This window comes from Simochromis diagramma, unplaced genomic scaffold, assembly GCF_900408965.1.
Source record: "Simochromis diagramma unplaced genomic scaffold, fSimDia1.1 OVJJ01000596.1, whole genome shotgun sequence".
NCBI classification, from domain to species: Eukaryota; Metazoa; Chordata; class Actinopteri; order Cichliformes; family Cichlidae; genus Simochromis; species Simochromis diagramma.
In genome coordinates, this window is record NW_024387245.1 from 14,097,711 (window position 1) to 14,117,425 (window position 19,715).

Here is a 19,715-nt window from a genome sequence, read left to right on the forward strand (position 1 = left end):
TGTGCCAGTTTAGCTGATTTAGCCTTTGCTTGAAAACTAGCACAAAACAAGCACCAAATGAAACATTCATCTATTTATGGTTCTAAAATATGTAGACACAATCACAGGCAAAAAAACAAAACAATCCAGGGAAATTACTTTTTTTTTCTGGCAAGCAAAACGGAAGCAGCGCATAAGCTTGGGAAGACATACAGCTGACTCAGTGCTGCGTAAAAGCATAAGTCTAAATGCTTATAGAGAGCACCAGAGGGTACTTCTCACAGTGAGACACCCAGTGAGGTTTAAAAGAAAACTAAGCCAAAATACAGAAACAGTTTGTTAATAACTAAGTCCAACATATGATTCAATAACTTGTTCAACTGATGATATTGTTGTTGAGCTGTAGCTCTTAAGGTTTGTTGTAATTTCTTTGAGCATTGCATAATCTGACCTAGGGGTGGATTTTTGGGGACATCCACTCCTGCGAAAATTGGAAACTGTCTTGAATATTTTTTCACATGTGGATCATTTTTCTTGCTTTCAAATTATCCACACAGAATCAATCCACACAAAAATGTTGTTGTACATGCACAAAGACAATATAGGGCTATTCTGTTCTATTGTATTCTTAAAAAAAAAAGTTGGAGCAGGTCTAACCACACACAAAAAAATCCCATAAAAAGCAACTAATGATTCATAAAAGAAAACCACTTGATTTCTTCATGCAATTGTCATAATTCCATTTAATTTAGATGGAATCCCACTAACCCTGAAAAAATGAGTGCACGTGATATCTTTGAAATTATGTTAATAGATTGTATGAGAGAAGCAGCATTTTTACACATTTCTGACATGCATTTTGGCATGTACACGAAGTCTGTGCACAAAGTGCCCCTGGCATGATGCTTCCAAAATAAAGATTACATCAGGGTGGGACTTCCAAAAAACCTCTCAAATGTAGTTCACCTGGAGCATTACAACATATGCTGCTGTCTCTGGCTTTAGTTTAAACTGAAAGGGACACTAGTGGAGCAGTACTCAAGTATGACACATACTGGTATGTGGGCACACCCTAAAACAAGACATTCCATGAGGTAGCTGCTGGTCTCCTTTTTTGGTAATCTAAATCTCTGAAATACAGTGAAATTTACAGTTAACCTGCTCCTTTTACTTTGCCTACCATGACAAGCTTATCAAACATTGGCTTGAATCCCCAGAAACCAAATAGCCTGGACTCATTGCTCAAAAAGTAACCATGGTTGCACAGTAACTTTGAGGGAAAAGGGCAGATAATGAAGTCTCTCTCTGGCTCCACTAGACAACACTACCTATTTAAGTAATCACAACTAAAAAAAAATAATAAAATAAAATAAAAGAAGTTGAGGTGGAGATATTTACTGTGCACCAGTCAAAAGTTCAAGCTGGATTTACACTTGAACAGTTTGGTAAGCCCCCATTTATTTATATCCTCAGTAAAACACATTTTGTATAGAACATTAATTTAATTTGAACATAAATAAGACTTTAATACATTTCAAAATCTGACAGATTGAGAGACTGATGTTCTGAAAAGCTCTGTAGTGCATGAAGCTGAACTGACACTGACAAACTGATTAAGATCCTGAAATGTGAAGAAAAGAAAAAAAAAAAAAAAATCCTTAAAATAATCTTTGAACATTGAAACATGACATTAACATTCATTACTTGATTGAGCTGATGATTAAAAATGAACTTTAATCAGTTCTTTCTTTTCTTGAAAAACAAAGTCATCTCTAACTGAGAAATCATCATCAGACTGGTTGGTGTTGTTCACTATATTTCCACGTGGGTAAGCCCAGGAAAGTTCGAAGCATGTTAGAATGGATGAATAAATCTAGACGTTTCCAGGTGAAACACTTCAGTGATTTTGACACAAACATTGGTTTCAAGTCATGGTTATGCAGGTTACAGATCACTGAAATATGGGCGTAACTATAAGTGAATAAAGCAGGTTCTAATAACCCCATTAACAGGGTTCTTGTAACACAACTTTGCTTGTCAACTGACAACCCAAATGTAGACTGTTGACTTTAAATCCATTTAATAAAGACATTACAGTTTTACACGATTGTCTCCATAATGATGACATACACATTAACCAAATGCCCGTTCATGGCACTGTTGACTATTTAGTTAAGGTTGTAAATTGATGGGCAAGAAAGACTTTACTGACTGACCTCAGTGCCTGACTCCAAGTAGATTTTTACATTGCATCCTTATATTCTGCTTCTGTTGGTACTGACTCATATGACCTTAGAATCTTGAATGGTAAATTCTATATACAGAGTCAATATTGAGAGTACTTTTTTCTGCTAACCCATCTCCTGTGATAAAATAACATCCAAGGCTTCAGAGAGAGAGTGAGAGAGAGAGAGAGAGTGAGAGAGCAAAATCTGTATTATCGACTAACTGCTCTTTGAACATTTATTCCCTTTTTTTTGCACATCCTCAGATGTTGACTTCACTCTTCCCGAGGCTTTTGAGAAGGCCTAGCCGTTCAGTCTCTGAGTAACCACCTCTCTGTACATGATAGAGATGTACACAAAGAGAAGTAGGATTACAAAGAAATCGTCCATGAATCCCAGAAGACCAAAGAGCGCTTCGGGAAGGATGTCGAGCGGAGAGGCCAGGTAGGTGATTGCCCCAATGAGGCAGAGAAGAATTCGAATCCTGAACATCCAGAAGAGGCCACCCACAGTAAACATCTCTCTAAAGGCGTGACGAAGCAGAGTGGGCACATCCCGCAGCCTGTCCATAAACTGAGGTAAACCACAGAAACAAAGTTGTCAATAATAACTCACGTTTATCTCATTTAAGGTAGTATCATATCAGCCATTTCATGGATGGCTGCTAATTTTAAATCCCTCTCTTTCGCATGTCTCCCATGATAGACTTGCAGAGAGAGCAAACATCCACTTCCTTAACAACTTTCCTAACTTTTGTATCAAGAATATAACTGTTGTTGGGTTTTAGACTATGACTCACAGAGACAAAGAAGGAGTTATACAATGGAGAAGTCCGCAGCTCCCAAGACCAAAGGAGACAGATCAGGTCACAATCAGATGAGCGCACCCCCCCCTTAATATATAACCATATTCTGGGTTGTACAGAATGAATATTCAAACTTAAAGCCTCAATCTAAATAAATATCACTGTGAAATACTCACAGATCTCGGCTGGCCGGAAAACCTGCGGTTGTAATCATTGATATCTCTTAATATTAGCTGAGGTTCAGCTTCCCCATCCTGTACCCTCTGAGGACCAGCGTGCTCATGAAATAGTGGAAAGAGCAATGTTACCTGGAATTAAAAGAAAAAAAAAATATAAAGATATTTTTAAGAAGGATACCAATACTGATATTGATGATAATCACATACATGGGTTGACATATATACACTTTTATTGGAGGGGGCTTTGTTGCCAGTACAACAGCAAAACTGCTTAGAGAGATTGGGATCAGAGGACAGGCACAACGGCAGGCTATAAGAGAATTAGCTAACACTGCTGAGAGGACCAGTCACTGGCTATGGCTAAAAAGGGCTGACATCACTTGGGCAGCTAAGGCAGTCAGCTAACCACGATACACATGCCAAGGATTGATCGCGGTGGGCCTGCCTCAACAGGGGGCATCGAAAGAGTAAAACATAAGATTAAAAGTTTTGCTGGTTGACTGCTACAGCTGTCTGATCAACCCTGGCAGGGCCTCCTTGGATGAGGGTGTCTAGTGATAATGGCCGAAACACCCGATGAATCCAAGGTCCACTACGGACGATGTGTCGCAAATTTAACAATTTAGATCAGATCTCTAATCCCTAAACCTAAGCAGGGGAAATGGCAGGCTAGGTTGGGTAAAAGAACAAAAGTTGAGGCACACAACGATGTGTGCTGCTGGTAAAGTTTCTGCGCTGCTTTCTTCAGAACAGCCATCCTTCAAGATTTTCTCCATTAAAAGCAATGCATTGTAACATCTAGTCCTTTACTGAAACATTAGAGGCATAGATAACAGTTTTCCCCAAAATTTGCCATGTGTTTTTTTTTCTTTTTTCTTTTTATGTACTCATTTATAGTTATATCGGCCAGTTGATATTATACATCAACTGGGTGGTAATATATATGTAGAGCAGTGACAGGTCACACAGCACCGCTCTGACTGACACATCACTTATTCCATTTAACACTCATTTCCAACAACTGTGGCAGTAGCTAAACGCCTAAAAAAAATTAAGGTATTTTTGTGCATTCAAAGATATGAATACAGAACAGCTGGCAACTTATGAATATCCCTAGTGTGCATTTTAACAAGTACTGAAAGACTCACCATTTGTCTGCAGATGGGGCAGTTAATAGCTCCCAGCCAGGTGCCGTACCTCCAGTAGGCTATGATGCAGGAGCCTGTGTAAGAATACAGGATATGGCACATGAGTAAAACTAAAGCACAAAACAATAGCTATTAGCTTAAAAAAATAAAAAATAAAAAAAATTAAAAAAAAATATTTACTTCAAATGATGTTTTCCTTGATGTGCATATTTTCAAATAATGTCAACATTTGTAGCAATTTTGTACTTTTTGTACTACTTTTTTAGTAATGAAATAAGCGATTACAAGAATGAAATCATATTGTTTTGTTTAGTGCACATTACTGAAATCTGTACAATAATCTCACCACAGAAAAGGTGTCCACAATTGGTTTCCACAGGCAGAACAGCCTGCTGTAAACATACAGGACACGACATGTCTGTGTAATACTGCTGCCTGGCTTCAGCCTGGGGATTTTCATCCTGCAAAATGAAATCGAAAGCATACAAATTAAAACGTTTAGCACATTTGTTATAACAGAGCGCACAATTTTGAGAGTCATTCCCTCCAAATGAACAATAAACATTATAAACCATTTACTAGCTGTAAACGAATATTAATATTTATCTATAATCAGCCCTTTTGCAACTTCCTGTTGTGACTTGACAATTTAAACCTTTTCAGTTCCTTCTTCTGGATGTTTGCCAGTTCTAGAGCCAAAACTAATTGCTTCTTTTAAATTTCAGAGATATAAATATAAATTTTAGAGGTTGCTTTCTTAAGATAACATAGAAATTAAACACCAACAAAATAATAGTTTTAGTAAAGGATGACATCCTCCAAATTAAAATATAATCCTCAAAACTCTGCTTTTCTGAGTTTGAAATGTTCAGGCGATGTTTCAAACCACTCAAAGGATTCCAAGTAATACGTAGGGCTAAAAAGGCTAGAGCTGCGCTTGCGTCTTTACCTGCTCGGTCTGGAGCTGTTGTCGGACGGCTCTAACGTGCTCCTGATTCTCAGGATGAATATTTTGCTGCTCTTGTCTGCAAATGTCAAAGGATGATTTGGCAATCAGATGTTTGTCAGCGTAAACTATGAAACAGAGCATGACAATGCAAATCCAAGACAGTGAGCCAAGTTTTAATACACTAACTAACTGCCTGTGAACACAGTAATGAAACGGTAACACTGATGAACTTCATCATCAGAGTTACGAGTAGCCCTAAAGTGCAATATTCTACATGATTACAACCCTCAGATATATGCATATATTATCGGTCCTGAACACCTGTCATCCAAAGAAAAAGAAAACGGCACTTTCCTTTTATTAAACAACAATTGCTTACCTGCAGAGGAGAGTGAGGAGTCCTGCAAGGAAGGCGACACTGAGCACCACCACAAATAAAACCTGGTTGCTGACACCTTCAATGAGAGTGTCCTCATCTTGGATCAAGTAGTCCAAGTCCCCATGCTGACCGTCCTCCATCACCCACACTCATAGCCTACAACTCTGGAAAACAGAGGGGGAGAAGAAAAAAAGATCACTAATTATAATTTTAAATGTTAGTAAAAGCTATATAATTTAACGGACTATGAGGTTCCACTAATGTATTCCCAAGTCTGTGAATGCCACAAATCTGTGGGTTTACGGGATTAAGCTGCGAATTTAAAGGCTTGTTTTTAAGTGACCTGTTAGCAATAGCAGCGATCAGTCCATTCTTACCAAAACGTTACAAAAATAGGTTAGCGACACTTTATGTCTAGTCTACTAGCCTACTTGTCCCTGCATGTAGCATTCTTCCGTTCACTGTGTTGCTATTATCAGCTAGCAACGCCCGCTTGCCAAGTTCAGCGCTGGCGTAGATTAGCTTTTAACACATTAATGAGCACCGCTACTGTTGGTAATGACAGTGTGTGGCTTTTGGAAGCTCCTCCACCATAGACAATATTGAGCCCTGTAGTTATTTATGTACCAGTGAAAGAAGGACAGCTTCTCTCTTTAAGTCTGAGCTCTTACGGGACATTTAACGACTCTTTGACGACAGGCTTAGCAGGGCCGCCTTAAGTTATAGCAGAAGAGTGTGGCACAGATCATAATGAAGCTAATACTGTTTACGTAACGTGCAAAGTAATTTGAAACGTTTTGCAAGACGGACTATGATGAAAGAGCTCACCTGATAATAAGAAGTCCACCTCCACTCGGTAAGCTCTTTCCAAAAGCTTCACCTATCCGCTCCATCCACTCTATCGAGACATTTCCCCCCCAATTATGACAGATTTTAGAGGCTCAGTCAAATTAGGAGACCAGGAGCAATCGCTTGCGTGTTGTTGCTCTTGCTTGGCATGCCGATGGTAATGTTTCGGTTTGCAACGACTTCCTTTCCTTCTTATTCTCTTAGAGGTATGCAGGTTAGAAGCTACGACGACAGAATGCTGCCCCCTAGTGTTTAGTAATGACGTTATTTTTGTACTTTATCCTTTATCCCATTATTTTTATTTTATTTTACATAAATTAAACATATTATACAGAGAGAGAGAGTAATTTCTGAAATTATTTAACTGCTCAGAAAAATAGTTTTAGCTTTTTAAATGTATGTATTCGCTTACGTTTATTTAACTTAATTATTTATGAGAGACTTGTATTCTGTCTCTACTGACGGAAATGTCTTACCTTAAATAGAAAGACGTCTTCATATAGTGTATAACTTAACAATTAAATTTCTTAGTACATGCCATATTAATGATCCAAGCTTGTTAACCACGCTTTGACCAATAGGTGGCAGAAGTGCTAATACAATGTAGATGTTTCTTACAAGAAGACGAAGAAGAAAAAGAAGGAGAAGAAGAAGCACAAGTACCACCACCGCTAGTGCATCAATATTACGAACAGTTCTACGAAGCTACTTTTGGCGACAAAAAAGGACCCAGTTTTACACAGCTCTCTTTAACTGAGGCACAATGCCTCGTTATGCACAGCTAGTGATGGGTCCCGCGGGTAGCGGTAAGGTAAGTTATCACTCATTCAGTTAAACTTGTTGAAATACTTTGTTGTGCTATTCGGCTAATGCTAAGGCATGAGGTTGTCTTGTGTTCAACACAGACTGCATCTGCTTTTTGTTTACTGGAGTTCATTTTCATTTCAGAGTACCTACTGCTCCACCATGGTCCAGCATTCAGAGACCTTAAACCGTTCAGTTCAGGTGGTCAATTTGGACCCAGCAGCTGAGCACTTTGATTACCCTGTCATGGCAGGTAAATGCAGCATAGTTTTAGTTTATATGACATAGTAGTGTCCATAGAAGAGAGGAGGATACGATTAACCCTGATAAATGGCTTTTAATTAGGCTCTAACATTAATTCTTGCTTTAGTATTTAGCATATAGGAGTTATTTTACACAACCCACATGGTAACTTTATTATGTTTGCTCTCAGACATTCGTGAGCTTATTCAGGTGGATGACGTGATGGAGGACGATTCTTTAAGATTTGGCCCAAACGGAGGTCTGGTTTTCTGCATGGAGTACTTCGCAAACAACTTTGATTGGCTGGAGGAAAGCCTGGGCCACGTGGAAGATGACTACATATTGTTTGACTGTCCAGGTAAATGTTTCAAAGAGGGTACGTTGAAGCCAGACTTCCATTGGCTGCAGCACAGTGCACTTGTTTGTGCTGGAGTGTGGATGGGATTCAACATATCCTGGGCACTGTTATTTGTTAATTTTGTTAAAATCACCAAAATAGATTTACACTCATGACCACTTACCCTCAAAATTACCTTAATTCCTTATGGCATACATTCAACATGGTGAATTCCTTATAGACTTTGGACCATACTGACACGATAGCATCACACAGTTGCTGCAGCTTTGTCAGTTTGTTTGAGATGCCAAAACGTTGATTTTGTCCATCTGAGACTGAAGAAGGCACTTGGATGAGTGATATAATGTTTCTCCCACTGAAAGTGCTATGGTTTTGATGGACAGGATCAATGTTTTGGGATTTCATTACCTGGATGATTGAGCATGCAGCGAGACATAGTTTGAGATGATTTTGAGCTTTGTAGCATGACAAATTATCCTACTAGAAGCAACAGTCGGAAGATGGGTTTACTGTGATCATAAGGTAGTCAGCAGCAATACTCGGGTAGGCTGTGGGGTTTAAATTATGTTTTCTTGAACCTTTGCAAATTATAGCCTCAGTTTCCTGTTCATAGTTGACAGTAGTGGCACCTGGCGTGGTGTTCAGCTGCTGTAGCCTATCCGATTCAAGGTTCAACATGTTGTGCATTCAGAGATGTTCTTCTGTAAACCTAGGTTGTAATGAATATGAGTTTACTCTTGCCTTCATATTAGCTTTAAACAGTCTGGTCTTTCTCCTCATACATGAACAAGAATTCTCACCCAGAGAACTGGCGCTTTTTTTTTTTTTTTTTTTTTCTTTTCTGGACTGTTGTCTGTAGAAATGTCAGGAGTTTTCCTGTATTGCAACTCAGGTCAGAATAAATGGCACTCAGACAGGTTTGCAGGTTTAACGTGCACACGGGTGAGAGCTCAAACGGAGACTCACACTCCGCAGCAGTTGCCACCCTTTATTTATACTCAAGCATGTTTGCGTCACAGACACATGAGTGGAAGAGATAACATACAAAGGTAGAGACTTCATCACATGCAGGAAGAGATAACATACAACAGTCTGAGACTTCATCACAGATACATGAGTGGAAGAGATAACATACAACGATAGAGACTTCGTGCTGAGCTTGCACAGTGTAACTTCTCTAGTACAAAGAGCAAACACATCTAGAGAACTTTAAATGAAATGTACTTCTATACATAAACATAATAAAATCTTTCAACAAAAACCTACGGATGGTTTTTGATGGCTGTTTGGGGAAAATCCCAGCAGATCAGTTTCAGAAATACTCAAACCAGCCCGTCTGGCATCAATAACCATACCATATTTCCCTTTTCTGATGCTTGCTTTAAACTTCAGCATATTGAACGTGTCTGTATGCTTAAATGTAGTTGAGCTGCTGCCATTAGAGAGTAACAAACCTATTGAATTGGCAGGTGAGTGTATATTTCATTATTCCAGTCTTGGAACAAGGTATGTTATCGTTGGAAAAGTGGTTGTCCGTGTGTGCCTCATAGAACTGGTGTGAAGCGTGGCTTCTCTTTACAGGGCAGATTGAGCTGTACACACACCTTCCTGTAATGAAGCAGCTGGTGGAGCAGCTCCAGCAGTGGGAGTTTCGGGTTTGTGGAGTTTTCCTTGTTGACTCGCAGTTCATGGTGGAGTCTTTTAAGGTAACAGTCTCACAGTGTCTTCCTCTGATTTATTTGATTTTCCTTTTTTAACTTCATTTCTGTACAAACACACACATAATGTAATAGTGACAGCACACCTTTTACTTGTCTCCTACTGTAGTTTATCTCTGGAGTCATGGCTGCCCTCAGTGCTATGGTGTCATTAGAGATTCCTCAGGTAAACATCATGACAAAAATGGATCTGCTTAGCCCCAAAGCAAAGAAGGAGATTGAAAAGTAAGTTTCATATGAATTGACAATGTTAAGTGCACACAAAATCTACAAAAGTAAATCTCTTTGTCATCTGTTCTAGGACTAGATTAAAGTTTTCTTTTCATGTTATTCAAAACCTGAACATGTTTGAAGACACAATTCTTAGTTTTAATTTGCTTACATTTTTATGCATTGCATTCTTTTTTTAAAGATACCTGGACCCGGACATGTACTCAATGATGGAAGACGGCTCCAACACAATCAGAAGCAAAAAGTTCAAGAAGCTAACCAAAGCTATTTGTGGTCTCGTAAGTAAAGGCCTTGATTTGGTACTGCATCATGTTTATGACCAGATTGATATTTTTATTAATATATTTGTCTGTTTTTAATGACAGTATCTATTTGTGTATCTAGATTGATGACTACAGTATAGTAAGATTCCTCCCTTTTGACCGCACTGATGAAGAAGGTATTAACATAGTACTGCAACACATTGACTTCTCAATACAGTACGGAGAGGACCTGGAGTTTAAGGAGCCAAAGGTGAAGAAACAGCACAACCCACCCACCCCAATTAAACACAACTGGGGGAAAGAAAAAAAAAAAAATAATAATAATAAATATACATACATACATACATACATACACACACATACATACATACATACATACATACATATATATACACATATGTATGTATATATATATATATATATGTATATATATGTGTATGTATATGTATATATATATTATATATATGTATATATATATATATATATATATATATATATATATGTGTATGTGTGTATATATATATATAGCTTTACATGATCAACCAGTTTTATTTGTTCTGTACCTTCTTTTCCTACAGGAGGTTGAGGAACAGCCTGCTAACCTAAATTATGATGAAATGTTTCAAGACAAAGCGAACAGCTGAGGCGGAGTACGGCCAATCCTGCAAATACAGACTTTGTGTAGTAAGACTGGCAAAGGAGTTCCAATCGGACTGTTTGTTGTAACTGGATGGATACTGAGAAATGGACACGTGAAGAAGATTGTGGATATCATGAATAATGTTTCATGTTTTGTTTGTTTGTTTTGATGAAAATGAAACTATTCATTTAAAAGTATATTTTAAAACAGTGGTTTGATGCATTTAAATGCTTAGCAGTTATTAAAAAATATTGCTATTATATTTTTTTTGAATAAAATGCAACGCAAAATACACGTTTTGCCGCCCGTGTGATGTAAAGTGTTTATTTAGCGCCCCCGGCTGGATGATACGCCACATGACACGTGGCCACTTCCTGTAAAGCCGAAGGGTGGGACAGCACGGAAGCAGCATCTTGCAAGTGTTGGAATATTTCTGTCGCTGAGCAGTTGGACTGATATTTATCATTCAACATGCCGGTGAGTAAAAATAAGAAGGAACACACTATTATTGACGAGCAGAGAACTTTACTGCTAGGTTTAGAGCAGAAATATTGCGCTGAAATCACACTGAGTAGGAAAAAGGGGCCTCCGAGTTAACGTTAGCATAGTTCGCTAATTACTTAACCATTTGGGTCGCAATTCAACGATGTTTGACATGTCAGAAAGCGCAAATTCGCGTTTGATGCTTTGTTGCAAATAGGTTTTAGCACGCTGCCTATACTTCTTATTATTATTTGGTTCTACGATAACATAACCATTATACCAGGCTAGCATAGTAGCAATGATGCTATCTGGCAGAAATGTTCCCAAAGAAATCAGGTGACAGCAACTTTTTCTTTTAATATTTTTCAGGCGTATCACTCAAACCTGATGGCCACCGAAACGAGGCTGGTGGGGAACATGGCTTTGCTCCCCGTCAAAACTCAGTTTAAAGGACCAGCCAGAGGAGACGGTAAGGCTATGCGATGTCTTTTACTTGTGTCAAAAGGTCGATAATGTCCTTCACATAACGCATATCAATTGTAGTGAAGTCTTTAGTAGTGTTTTTTGATTTGGTTAAGTCATTTTTAGGCAATGGGTTGTATCTTGTTATGACCCCTACTTTATTTCCTGATACATGCATCAGATACACTTCCTTATATGGTGTAAAAAGCTCATCCTCAACTTCTAACTTCTTCATTAGAGTCTATGAGCACTTCTGTAATAAAACGGTGCATTTTGTAGTGTCTAATCCACCTAAAGGTTCATTTCAGTCTTCCATGGTGTTGTGGGTTTGACAGATTCAGTGCTATTGAATAATAAAGCTATTATATTTTGTGATTGGGTGATTCTAGTTGCTTGTTAGCAGCTCATAAATCAAGAATGGAGCTCTGCTGGTTGCAAAAAAGGCCTGCATGGCCAAAACGGGAAATGACATTTTAACAGTGACACATACATATGCACATGCACAAATACTGAATTTAGAGCCGTAAATTTGTTTTCTTCTTCTTTGCTTTTTTAAATTTTAGGTGTAGATTCTGATATTATTGATGAGGCTATCTACTACTTCAAGGCCAATGTTTTCTTCAAGAACTATGAAATCAAGGTAAGCAATTCATTGATATTTGCACTGTTTTGATTGCATGTGTTCCATGTTTAAGGAGACCAAAATAGTCATAAACCTTAGGGCGTTTTTGCACCCCCACCAGTGTGTGTGTGTGTGTGTGTGTGTGTGTGTGTGTGTGTGTGTGTGTGTGTAAAAAAAAAAAAAATAAATAAATAAATATGAGGCAGGTAGGTAGGTATGCACCTCACTGGTGCCCCTGTTTTCTCTTACTCTCTCTGGAGCAGCTGAGCACTTGGTTTTTCCACATGCCCTGGCTTGCCTCTTCCTGTGATTGCAAACAGTGCAATCTTTTCATAGTTTGCATGGTTTAGGCTGTTCAATTCTGAGACCTAACTACTACAAATTACAGTAACCTCAATGCTTTATATAAATAAATCTTTCAAAAATGTGTGTGTATATGTGTTTCTTTCAGAATGAGGCAGACAGGACACTGATCTATGTCACACTCTATATTTCTGAATGCCTAAAGAAACTACAGAAGGTAAATTGAAATCCCCACAAAGGGCTTAATGCAGTTTCATCACTTGTAGCAATGAGTTACTTAAATATATATTCAAGTAGGTGACCAGAAAACATAATCAAACTATTTCCATTGGGATATGTGGCTCTACAGTGCAGCTCCAGGAGCCAGGGAGAAAAGGAGATGTATACTCTGGGCATCACAAACTTTCCCATTCCTGGAGAACCTGGCTTCCCCCTTAATGCCATGTATGTCAAGCCTGCAAACAAGCAAGAGGAAGGTAAGAAGTCTCAAGCTAGGATTAGTACATGTTTGTCTGCCTCAGGGTGTTTATCAGTAAATAAGTACAAACAAACTTGATATTTCACCATATTTATACCAACTGGTTATGTTGTTTCAATTCCCTGACTCTGAATTAGACTGGTTCCTTTGTACACCTCGTATTTTTCAAGCCAAAAATAGAAAATGATGACCTTTAAGCTTTAGGGGTCTGGGGCTGAAAATGTTGTTTTATACTTGTGTTTATTATTTATAAAGTACCAACTCTGTTACACATGAAACTAATGGAATTCCACCCTATTTAAAAACTCCTGAAAATATAGAGTTATTTTACTGAACTCCATATCCAAGTGAATCCTCTCAGATCTTTTACAGCAATCTTACTCCTAAATCTAAATGCCTGGATCTTTTTTTTTTTTTTTGTACAGTATATTATGTGGAAGGTCGACTACTAAAGCCATGCCTTCCTGCTGTTAAACAGTAGTTGTTGCTGTCTGTGGCTGGACTGATAATATTTGCTCTTCATCCTTCTTTAGAGACTATGAGGGCCTACCTCCAGCAGCTCCGACAGGAGACTGGCTTGAGGCTATGCGATCGTGTGTTTGACCCCCAGACAGATAAACCCAGCAAGGTAAGTCTGGCATGTCCAAAGTGATTGGCTGTTGCGGTCTGTAAACATAAGGGAAATGTCTCAGGGCCAATGCACCCCTTGTTCCTTAATTACTGTGTCTGATGCATCCAGTAGGATTTAAGTTTCAATACAGAAAAGAACTTGCATAGCTCACATTTGGATCAGAGACGAATGAAAATTAACTGTTGTTCCTGTCTTGATTTCCTGCCTCCTTTATCTGATTTATACAACTTAATATCAAAACTAGGTCACCACACAGCTAACCCAGGAGGGATACAGGCTCAAATGCTAGATTTAAGCTGCTTTCTACAATCTAAATATGTGCAGGTTTCAGCAGTTAACACTGAAACGTGTCCTTTTGACTGAAAAGTTTACCAACTTTTTTTTTTTTTTTTTTTCTTTCAGTGGTGGGTTTGCTTCGTCAAGAAGCAGTTCATGAACAAAAGCCTGTCAGCCCCTGGACAGTGAGCAACTAGGACTGCTGTTTTCTACACTTGCAAGATGGATTTTTGGGTGGGGTGGTAAAGGAGGGTCTGCTTTTGTGTTAAGATTTTATACAGTTTATGTTCAAGCATGTCTTCACTTGTTGATTATATTGAGCTGGTGCTTAATTCAATAAAGCAATTATGGAGATGCGAAACTAGTGCAGTTATTGCCGTTTAGTTTTTAACCAAATGTGCTGTATTCAGATTGTGCCACTAGGTGTGAAGGAAAATTTCAGTGACTTGAGGTCTGTTTAAGGATGTGTTGGTGTACAGCGGAGGGAAGAAAAGGTTTCTACAGAAAGAACAGTATCTGCACGACTTTATTCAATACAACTATATTTCATTTGACATATCCATGCTATTGTAACTATAAAAAAAAGCTGTTACATATAAACTTCTGACCTGTGACCTCTTCCATAGGAATGAGAGAATACATTTACTCTACATATGCAATCACAAGGATAGGAAGAAAGTCTTAATTTAAAAAAAAAAAAAAAAAAAAATTAAAATCACGGGTTCTTTGGTTTGTACACCTTTTTCCTTGAGTTAAAAAAAAAAAAAAAAAAAAAAAGGCCCTTAAATACAGTCCTTGCTGAAGTTAAGGCAGTGTTCAAGTTCACCAACAAAGGAAAGAAGAAGCACCTGAGAAAGAGGAAGATGTGTTTCTAGATTTCCATCTGATCAATGACTGCGATTAATGAAAAACTGCATATATAGTGAAATGAGTGGCTCAGTGTTGCAAGTTGAAGGAAAAAAAAAAAAACTCGAGCAGTTGACAGGCAACAGCTTCACTACAAATAAATAGATTAATATAAACAAGCTTTAGAGAAGGTGCATTTATCCCGGTGCCTTCTCCAAAATCTGATTTTTTTTCTAATACACAGAATTTAACATTACACTACTTAATATTTAGGATGATTTCCATAATTTATGTTAATACATTTACTTTGGGGGAAAAAAAAAAAAAAAACCTAAATAGGAGCAGTGTACTGTCAAATTCCATAAGTATGCAAGCCACACAAAAAGGCTGCACATGTCCTGCTAGTGAAATGCTGATGAAGTGGTAATGATAAAACTGCAGCATTGATGTTACTTCTGTTCAGCAATATTCATGAAGAAGTTTCTTCACTGGCAAAAAGTTGCAAAGATCTGCCAGCCATCTCCCTCAACGGGCAATCCACATCCAGCTTCTACCCAAGAAAAAAAATAAACATTTCAGTTTCTGTTCTAGTTTCATAAGGAAGTAAATCACTATGGTAGAAGGCTGTGAATTCAGAGGGCTCTAAAAATCAAACAAACCAAAAGAAAAAAAAAAAAAAATTGTAATGCATGAACAATAAAGCTTCTTCTTGTCATTCCTTAAAATGCAGCTAATGCCAAACTTGCTCAAAGGCAGCCTAGCAGATGTGAAGAGGTTAAATCTGGGTGATTGTACTTACAGAACTGATGATCAGACTGACGCCTTAGTCAAAAGCAGTGTCTTGGCTTTTCCGTACACAACGCGCCACCTTTTTCTTAAATATTCCTGTAGGATCTTCTCTCCACTCTTTCTGCCGGGTATAATAGACACAGTGATTGTATACAGTGTCATTTACTCCCTCCATCACTTCTTGTTTCTACATCTTGGCCACACAAGCTGCACAAATCAGAGATGCCTGTAACACGTTTACTTCATTTCTCTTAGAGCTTACACGTTGTCTGAAGCTAGCGTCTCTGAAAAATGTGATCTCATTTAACCAAACTTAGAGCAGACAGATTAAGATGTTTCCTGTAAACAGACAGCATCCAGTATCGCCTGGAGAACATGAGCACTTACAGCTGCATCCACATTGGCAGGAGAATCTACATTGGGATCTGCCAGCATGGAGATGACACTGATCATGATGGTCTCCACTGTATGGATCGGTAGCCAGCGCTCCTCAGGCTTCTCGTAGCCGTACTTGTCCTCACCAGGTTCGTGCAGAATGGAAATGCAAACTTCGCCATTTTTTGCCACTGGCATAAAAGAAAACAGGAAAATAAACAGACTGTTACAGTGCTGCAGATATAAAATAAAAGGTAAAAGCTCATTAAGGGACTTTTACCACAAGTGGTGTGGTATAGGCTTATTCCATACCACTTGTGGTAAAAGTGGCTTATGTCATACCACTTAAAAGTACACGATTGATGGATCTATTGATCCTCACCCTACTGATATAGTTAACATACACAGACTACCAACTGAAGAAGCAATCATAATAGCAAAATAATGATAATAAAAGCAAAACATGTTCCTCTTAAAGTGTTATTGGTTATGTATTTAATGTCATTTAAAGAATTTTTTCCAGATTCACAATTTATTTATTTTATAAAATGAAAATTTGAGTAATTTAATTATAAATATAATTAGTTTTTGTCCCAAGTACAATCCACATTATTACTTAAAAAGCAGATTTACCATTCCTTCACTCTGGTATCACTCAATTTCAATCATTTCAACTAAATATTAATTGTGTTATGTATATATGATGAAACCAATCAGCCAGCTGAGAGACATAATCTTAGTCTAGCGTGTATTGAATCAGCCCTGGGACCCAAAACATGTCACCTAGAACGGGCAAAGGAGACATCCTGGAAGAGAATAGCAGCTCTACTCTGAGGTCCTCACTCCATTTCTAAGGCTGAAAGATGACACCATTCGAAGAAAACTCATTTCCATCACTTGCACTTGTGATCTTATTCTTTCAGTCACTACTCAGAGCTTGTGACCACAGGTGAGAGTAAGGACATAGATCAGTCGGTAAACAGACAGACTCACTTTTACACTAGTGTCCTCACCACAACAGACCAGTACAGCACCCACACTGCTGCCAAGACTGCACCAATCTGCCTGTCACTTTCCCAACTCCCCTCTCTTGAGAACAAAACCCAGATATACTTGAACTCCTCGACTTGGTGCAGCAACTTGTCCCCTACCCAGAGTGGGCACTCTCTTCCAGCTGTGAACCGTGGCCTCAGACCTAGAGGTGCTGATTCTCATCTCGACTGCAAACCACTCGGGTGTAACCTGAAAGTCATTTCTCAATGTAGCCAACAAAACCATATCATCTGCAAGAAGCTGAGACAAAAGACCTGATATCCTCCGTCAATTAGCTGTGTCTAGAAATTCTCCCCATAAAACGAGTCTGTGACAAATAAAAGCCTTGGCGGAGACCAACACCCACTGAGATCGAGTCTGATTTAATGCTGGGAATGCAAACCAAACAACTAAAAACACCTAAAGCTAAATGATTACTACAAGTAGTTATAATACACAGTTTGCCTCTTGCTTTGCTCAGGGCATGCTAGCATGTCACAGAAGCAAACAGTTGCTACTTTCCCATCTGTGTTTTGGGAGCAAAGTAAACATCTTTTTTTTTTTTTTATGCAGGTCTTCCAGTCCAGTGTTGGACAGCCACATCAGGTGTTTTCACTGTGATTTAGTGGTCATTAAAATGTGTTCAGAAATTGCAAAATGATGATGATTAATCTTGTAAATCACACACGCTGCTCTCCGGTATATAAGCTGCATTTATAGGGTAAAAGTAGTGGTATCGGCAATGCTGGCCCTGTATTTGCTTCATATCTGATCAATACCAAAATCTGCAGTATTGCACAGCACTACTGTACATACCCGAGTGTTAAGCTAAGGCTTACATATTTTTAAAACTCATAATTCTTGTATTTTTTAATAATATAAATTACCATCCAAGCCATTTGGCTGTGATTAGAAGTAATGTTTGCATAATCATAACCACAATTTAAGACAGCCCCCCCCCCCCCACAAAAAAAATGCTAATTTCCTATCCTTTGATGTAGATATGTAGATTACATAAAGAGGAAGAGGTTCTGAGATGCTTGCTCTTACCATTTGGATGCCAGATTTCAGTGGCGAACTTCATCTTAGGAGGCTTCAAAGGATAGTCGCGAGGAAACGTTAAGATAGCTTTGAAGAAACCTCCTTCACTGAAAATGAGAAAGAGGATGGTGTTAACAAGACCAGCTTTAGCTTCAGATGGATATAAATCCATTAGTTAAGATCAATAAACAAGAATCACTCACTATAATGTGTCTTGGGGTCCAATAACGACCACTTCCCATTGATAGATGTTATCATCGTCCACGAGCCCGGCAGAAAAGCCGTCCACTGGGTTCTTGATCAGTTCTGCAGATTCAAAGTGATCAAACGTGTTTAAACTCACCACACTGTGTGTTTCGAATAACCTCAGGTAGACATGGAGAGAGTAAGCACATGTAATGAATGGGGGTGTACTGACTTTTAAATAGTAGCTGTTGAGCAATAGCAGCTAGCCTTAGTCATATGTCCGCTAACAGCTGTGTGACACGCTATCTACGCGCGACACGTGCATTACAACTACATTTTCAAGCTTTTATATATAAAACACACAGGTCACATATGACAAACACTGCTACTACTAAACAACAACCAAACGAAACACGTCTGCTTCTCACTTGTGACTGACCATAAAACAAAGTGAAATGCTAGTGTCCACAGACTTAGCAACAGTTAGCTAACTTACCTGATAATTGTTTACGCAATAACAACGAAGACTGTCCCGTCATTTTACAAATGTATGTTTTCGAGTAAGAAGTAACTAACACAAACTAAAGCTGTGGAAACGATTTAAAGTACACCGTCCACGTTTCTTCTCTCTCAGACAGCGCCGTCAGTGACTTATAAAAAAAAAGTGGTCTGAGGAAGTTGGTGAGCTATCTTTACCCTGAGTCAGATCTCTCAGGCAAATCTTCCTCCCAATGTACGTAGCATACCACAAATGTCAGGGTAAAACTAAGCTAAAACTGTGCTAAAATATTTAATTAAATCGAATAAAAATACAACTGGGTTTTAGAAAAAATGTAACGTAAATTAAATCATGTGCACATGTAATGACAGTTAAACAGCCAAATGCCGTGCATTTAAAAATAAAAATAAAAACCTCTGTTATCTGCTAGCTTAAAAAAAAACTATCATTTTACCTCTAATTTAACCAGGGAAACATTAAGACTACAGATATTAAAAATCTCCCTAACGAACTTATATCTGACTAAAACACTTTGTTTCTCCTTTATGCATATTAATGTATAATAATAATATAATAATAATGATAATAATAATAATAATAATACATTTTAATTATAGGCGCCTTTAAAGATCGTCAAGGTCACCTTACATTAGTACAGCAAAATAAAAACACAAGGCCCTATAAATGGTAAATGGCCTGTATTTATATAGCGCTTTTACTAGTCCCTAAGGACCCCAAAGCGCTTTACACATCCAGTCATCCACGCACACATTCACACACTGGTGATGGCAAGCTACATTGTAGCCACAGCCACCCTGGGGCGCACTGACAGAGGCGAGGCTGCCGGACTCTGGCGCCACCGGGCCTTCTGATCACCACCAGTAGGCAACAGGTGAAGTGTCTCGCCCAAGGACACAACGAC

The 19,715-nt window shown here is 38.4% G+C and overlaps 4 protein-coding genes across 5 annotated transcripts; 2 read left to right on the forward strand and 2 right to left on the reverse strand.

The window, feature by feature from the left end:
• Window positions 1-2,042: 2,042 nt before the first annotated feature.
• Window positions 2,043-6,712, reverse strand: rnf170 (ring finger protein 170). The gene is made up of 7 exons (XM_040053522.1): window positions 6,493-6,712; window positions 5,665-5,828; window positions 5,286-5,361; window positions 4,683-4,797; window positions 4,337-4,410; window positions 3,186-3,317; window positions 2,043-2,777 (listed from the first exon to the last, which is right to left on the reverse strand). The coding sequence occupies exons 2-7, from the start codon at window positions 5,802-5,804 to the stop codon at window positions 2,508-2,510; spliced, it is 807 nt and encodes a 268-aa protein (XP_039909456.1). The 5' UTR covers window positions 5,805-5,828; window positions 6,493-6,712; the 3' UTR covers window positions 2,043-2,507.
• Window positions 6,713-7,139: 427 nt separating this feature from the next.
• On the forward strand, window positions 7,140-11,002 carry gpn3 (GPN-loop GTPase 3). The gene is made up of 8 exons (XM_040053521.1): window positions 7,140-7,324; window positions 7,462-7,570; window positions 7,751-7,918; window positions 9,500-9,624; window positions 9,746-9,861; window positions 10,049-10,145; window positions 10,252-10,380; window positions 10,709-11,002. The coding sequence occupies exons 1-8, from the start codon at window positions 7,277-7,279 to the stop codon at window positions 10,772-10,774; spliced, it is 858 nt and encodes a 285-aa protein (XP_039909455.1). The 5' UTR covers window positions 7,140-7,276; the 3' UTR covers window positions 10,775-11,002.
• Window positions 11,003-11,123: 121 nt separating this feature from the next.
• arpc3 (actin related protein 2/3 complex, subunit 3) lies at window positions 11,124-14,386 on the forward strand. The gene is made up of 7 exons (XM_040053523.1): window positions 11,124-11,247; window positions 11,623-11,722; window positions 12,279-12,355; window positions 12,789-12,857; window positions 12,990-13,116; window positions 13,652-13,746; window positions 14,152-14,386. Exons 1-7 carry the CDS (start codon window positions 11,242-11,244, stop codon window positions 14,212-14,214), a joined length of 537 nt encoding a protein of 178 aa, XP_039909457.1. The 5' UTR covers window positions 11,124-11,241; the 3' UTR covers window positions 14,215-14,386.
• ube2g1b (ubiquitin-conjugating enzyme E2G 1b (UBC7 homolog, yeast)) lies at window positions 14,126-18,991 on the reverse strand. Of its 2 annotated transcripts, none has more exons than XM_040053524.1 (6): window positions 18,791-18,991; window positions 18,312-18,414; window positions 18,118-18,215; window positions 16,048-16,226; window positions 15,671-15,777; window positions 14,126-15,421 (listed from the first exon to the last, which is right to left on the reverse strand). In XM_040053524.1, exons 1-5 carry the CDS (start codon window positions 18,831-18,833, stop codon window positions 15,682-15,684), a joined length of 519 nt encoding a protein of 172 aa, XP_039909458.1. In that variant the 5' UTR covers window positions 18,834-18,991; the 3' UTR covers window positions 14,126-15,421; window positions 15,671-15,681. The 2 variants fall into 2 exon arrangements, with proteins under 2 accessions (XP_039909458.1, XP_039909459.1); XM_040053525.1 differs by having other exon boundaries at window positions 14,534-15,421; window positions 15,671-15,781; window positions 18,791-18,983.
• Window positions 18,992-19,715: the final 724 nt, after the last annotated feature.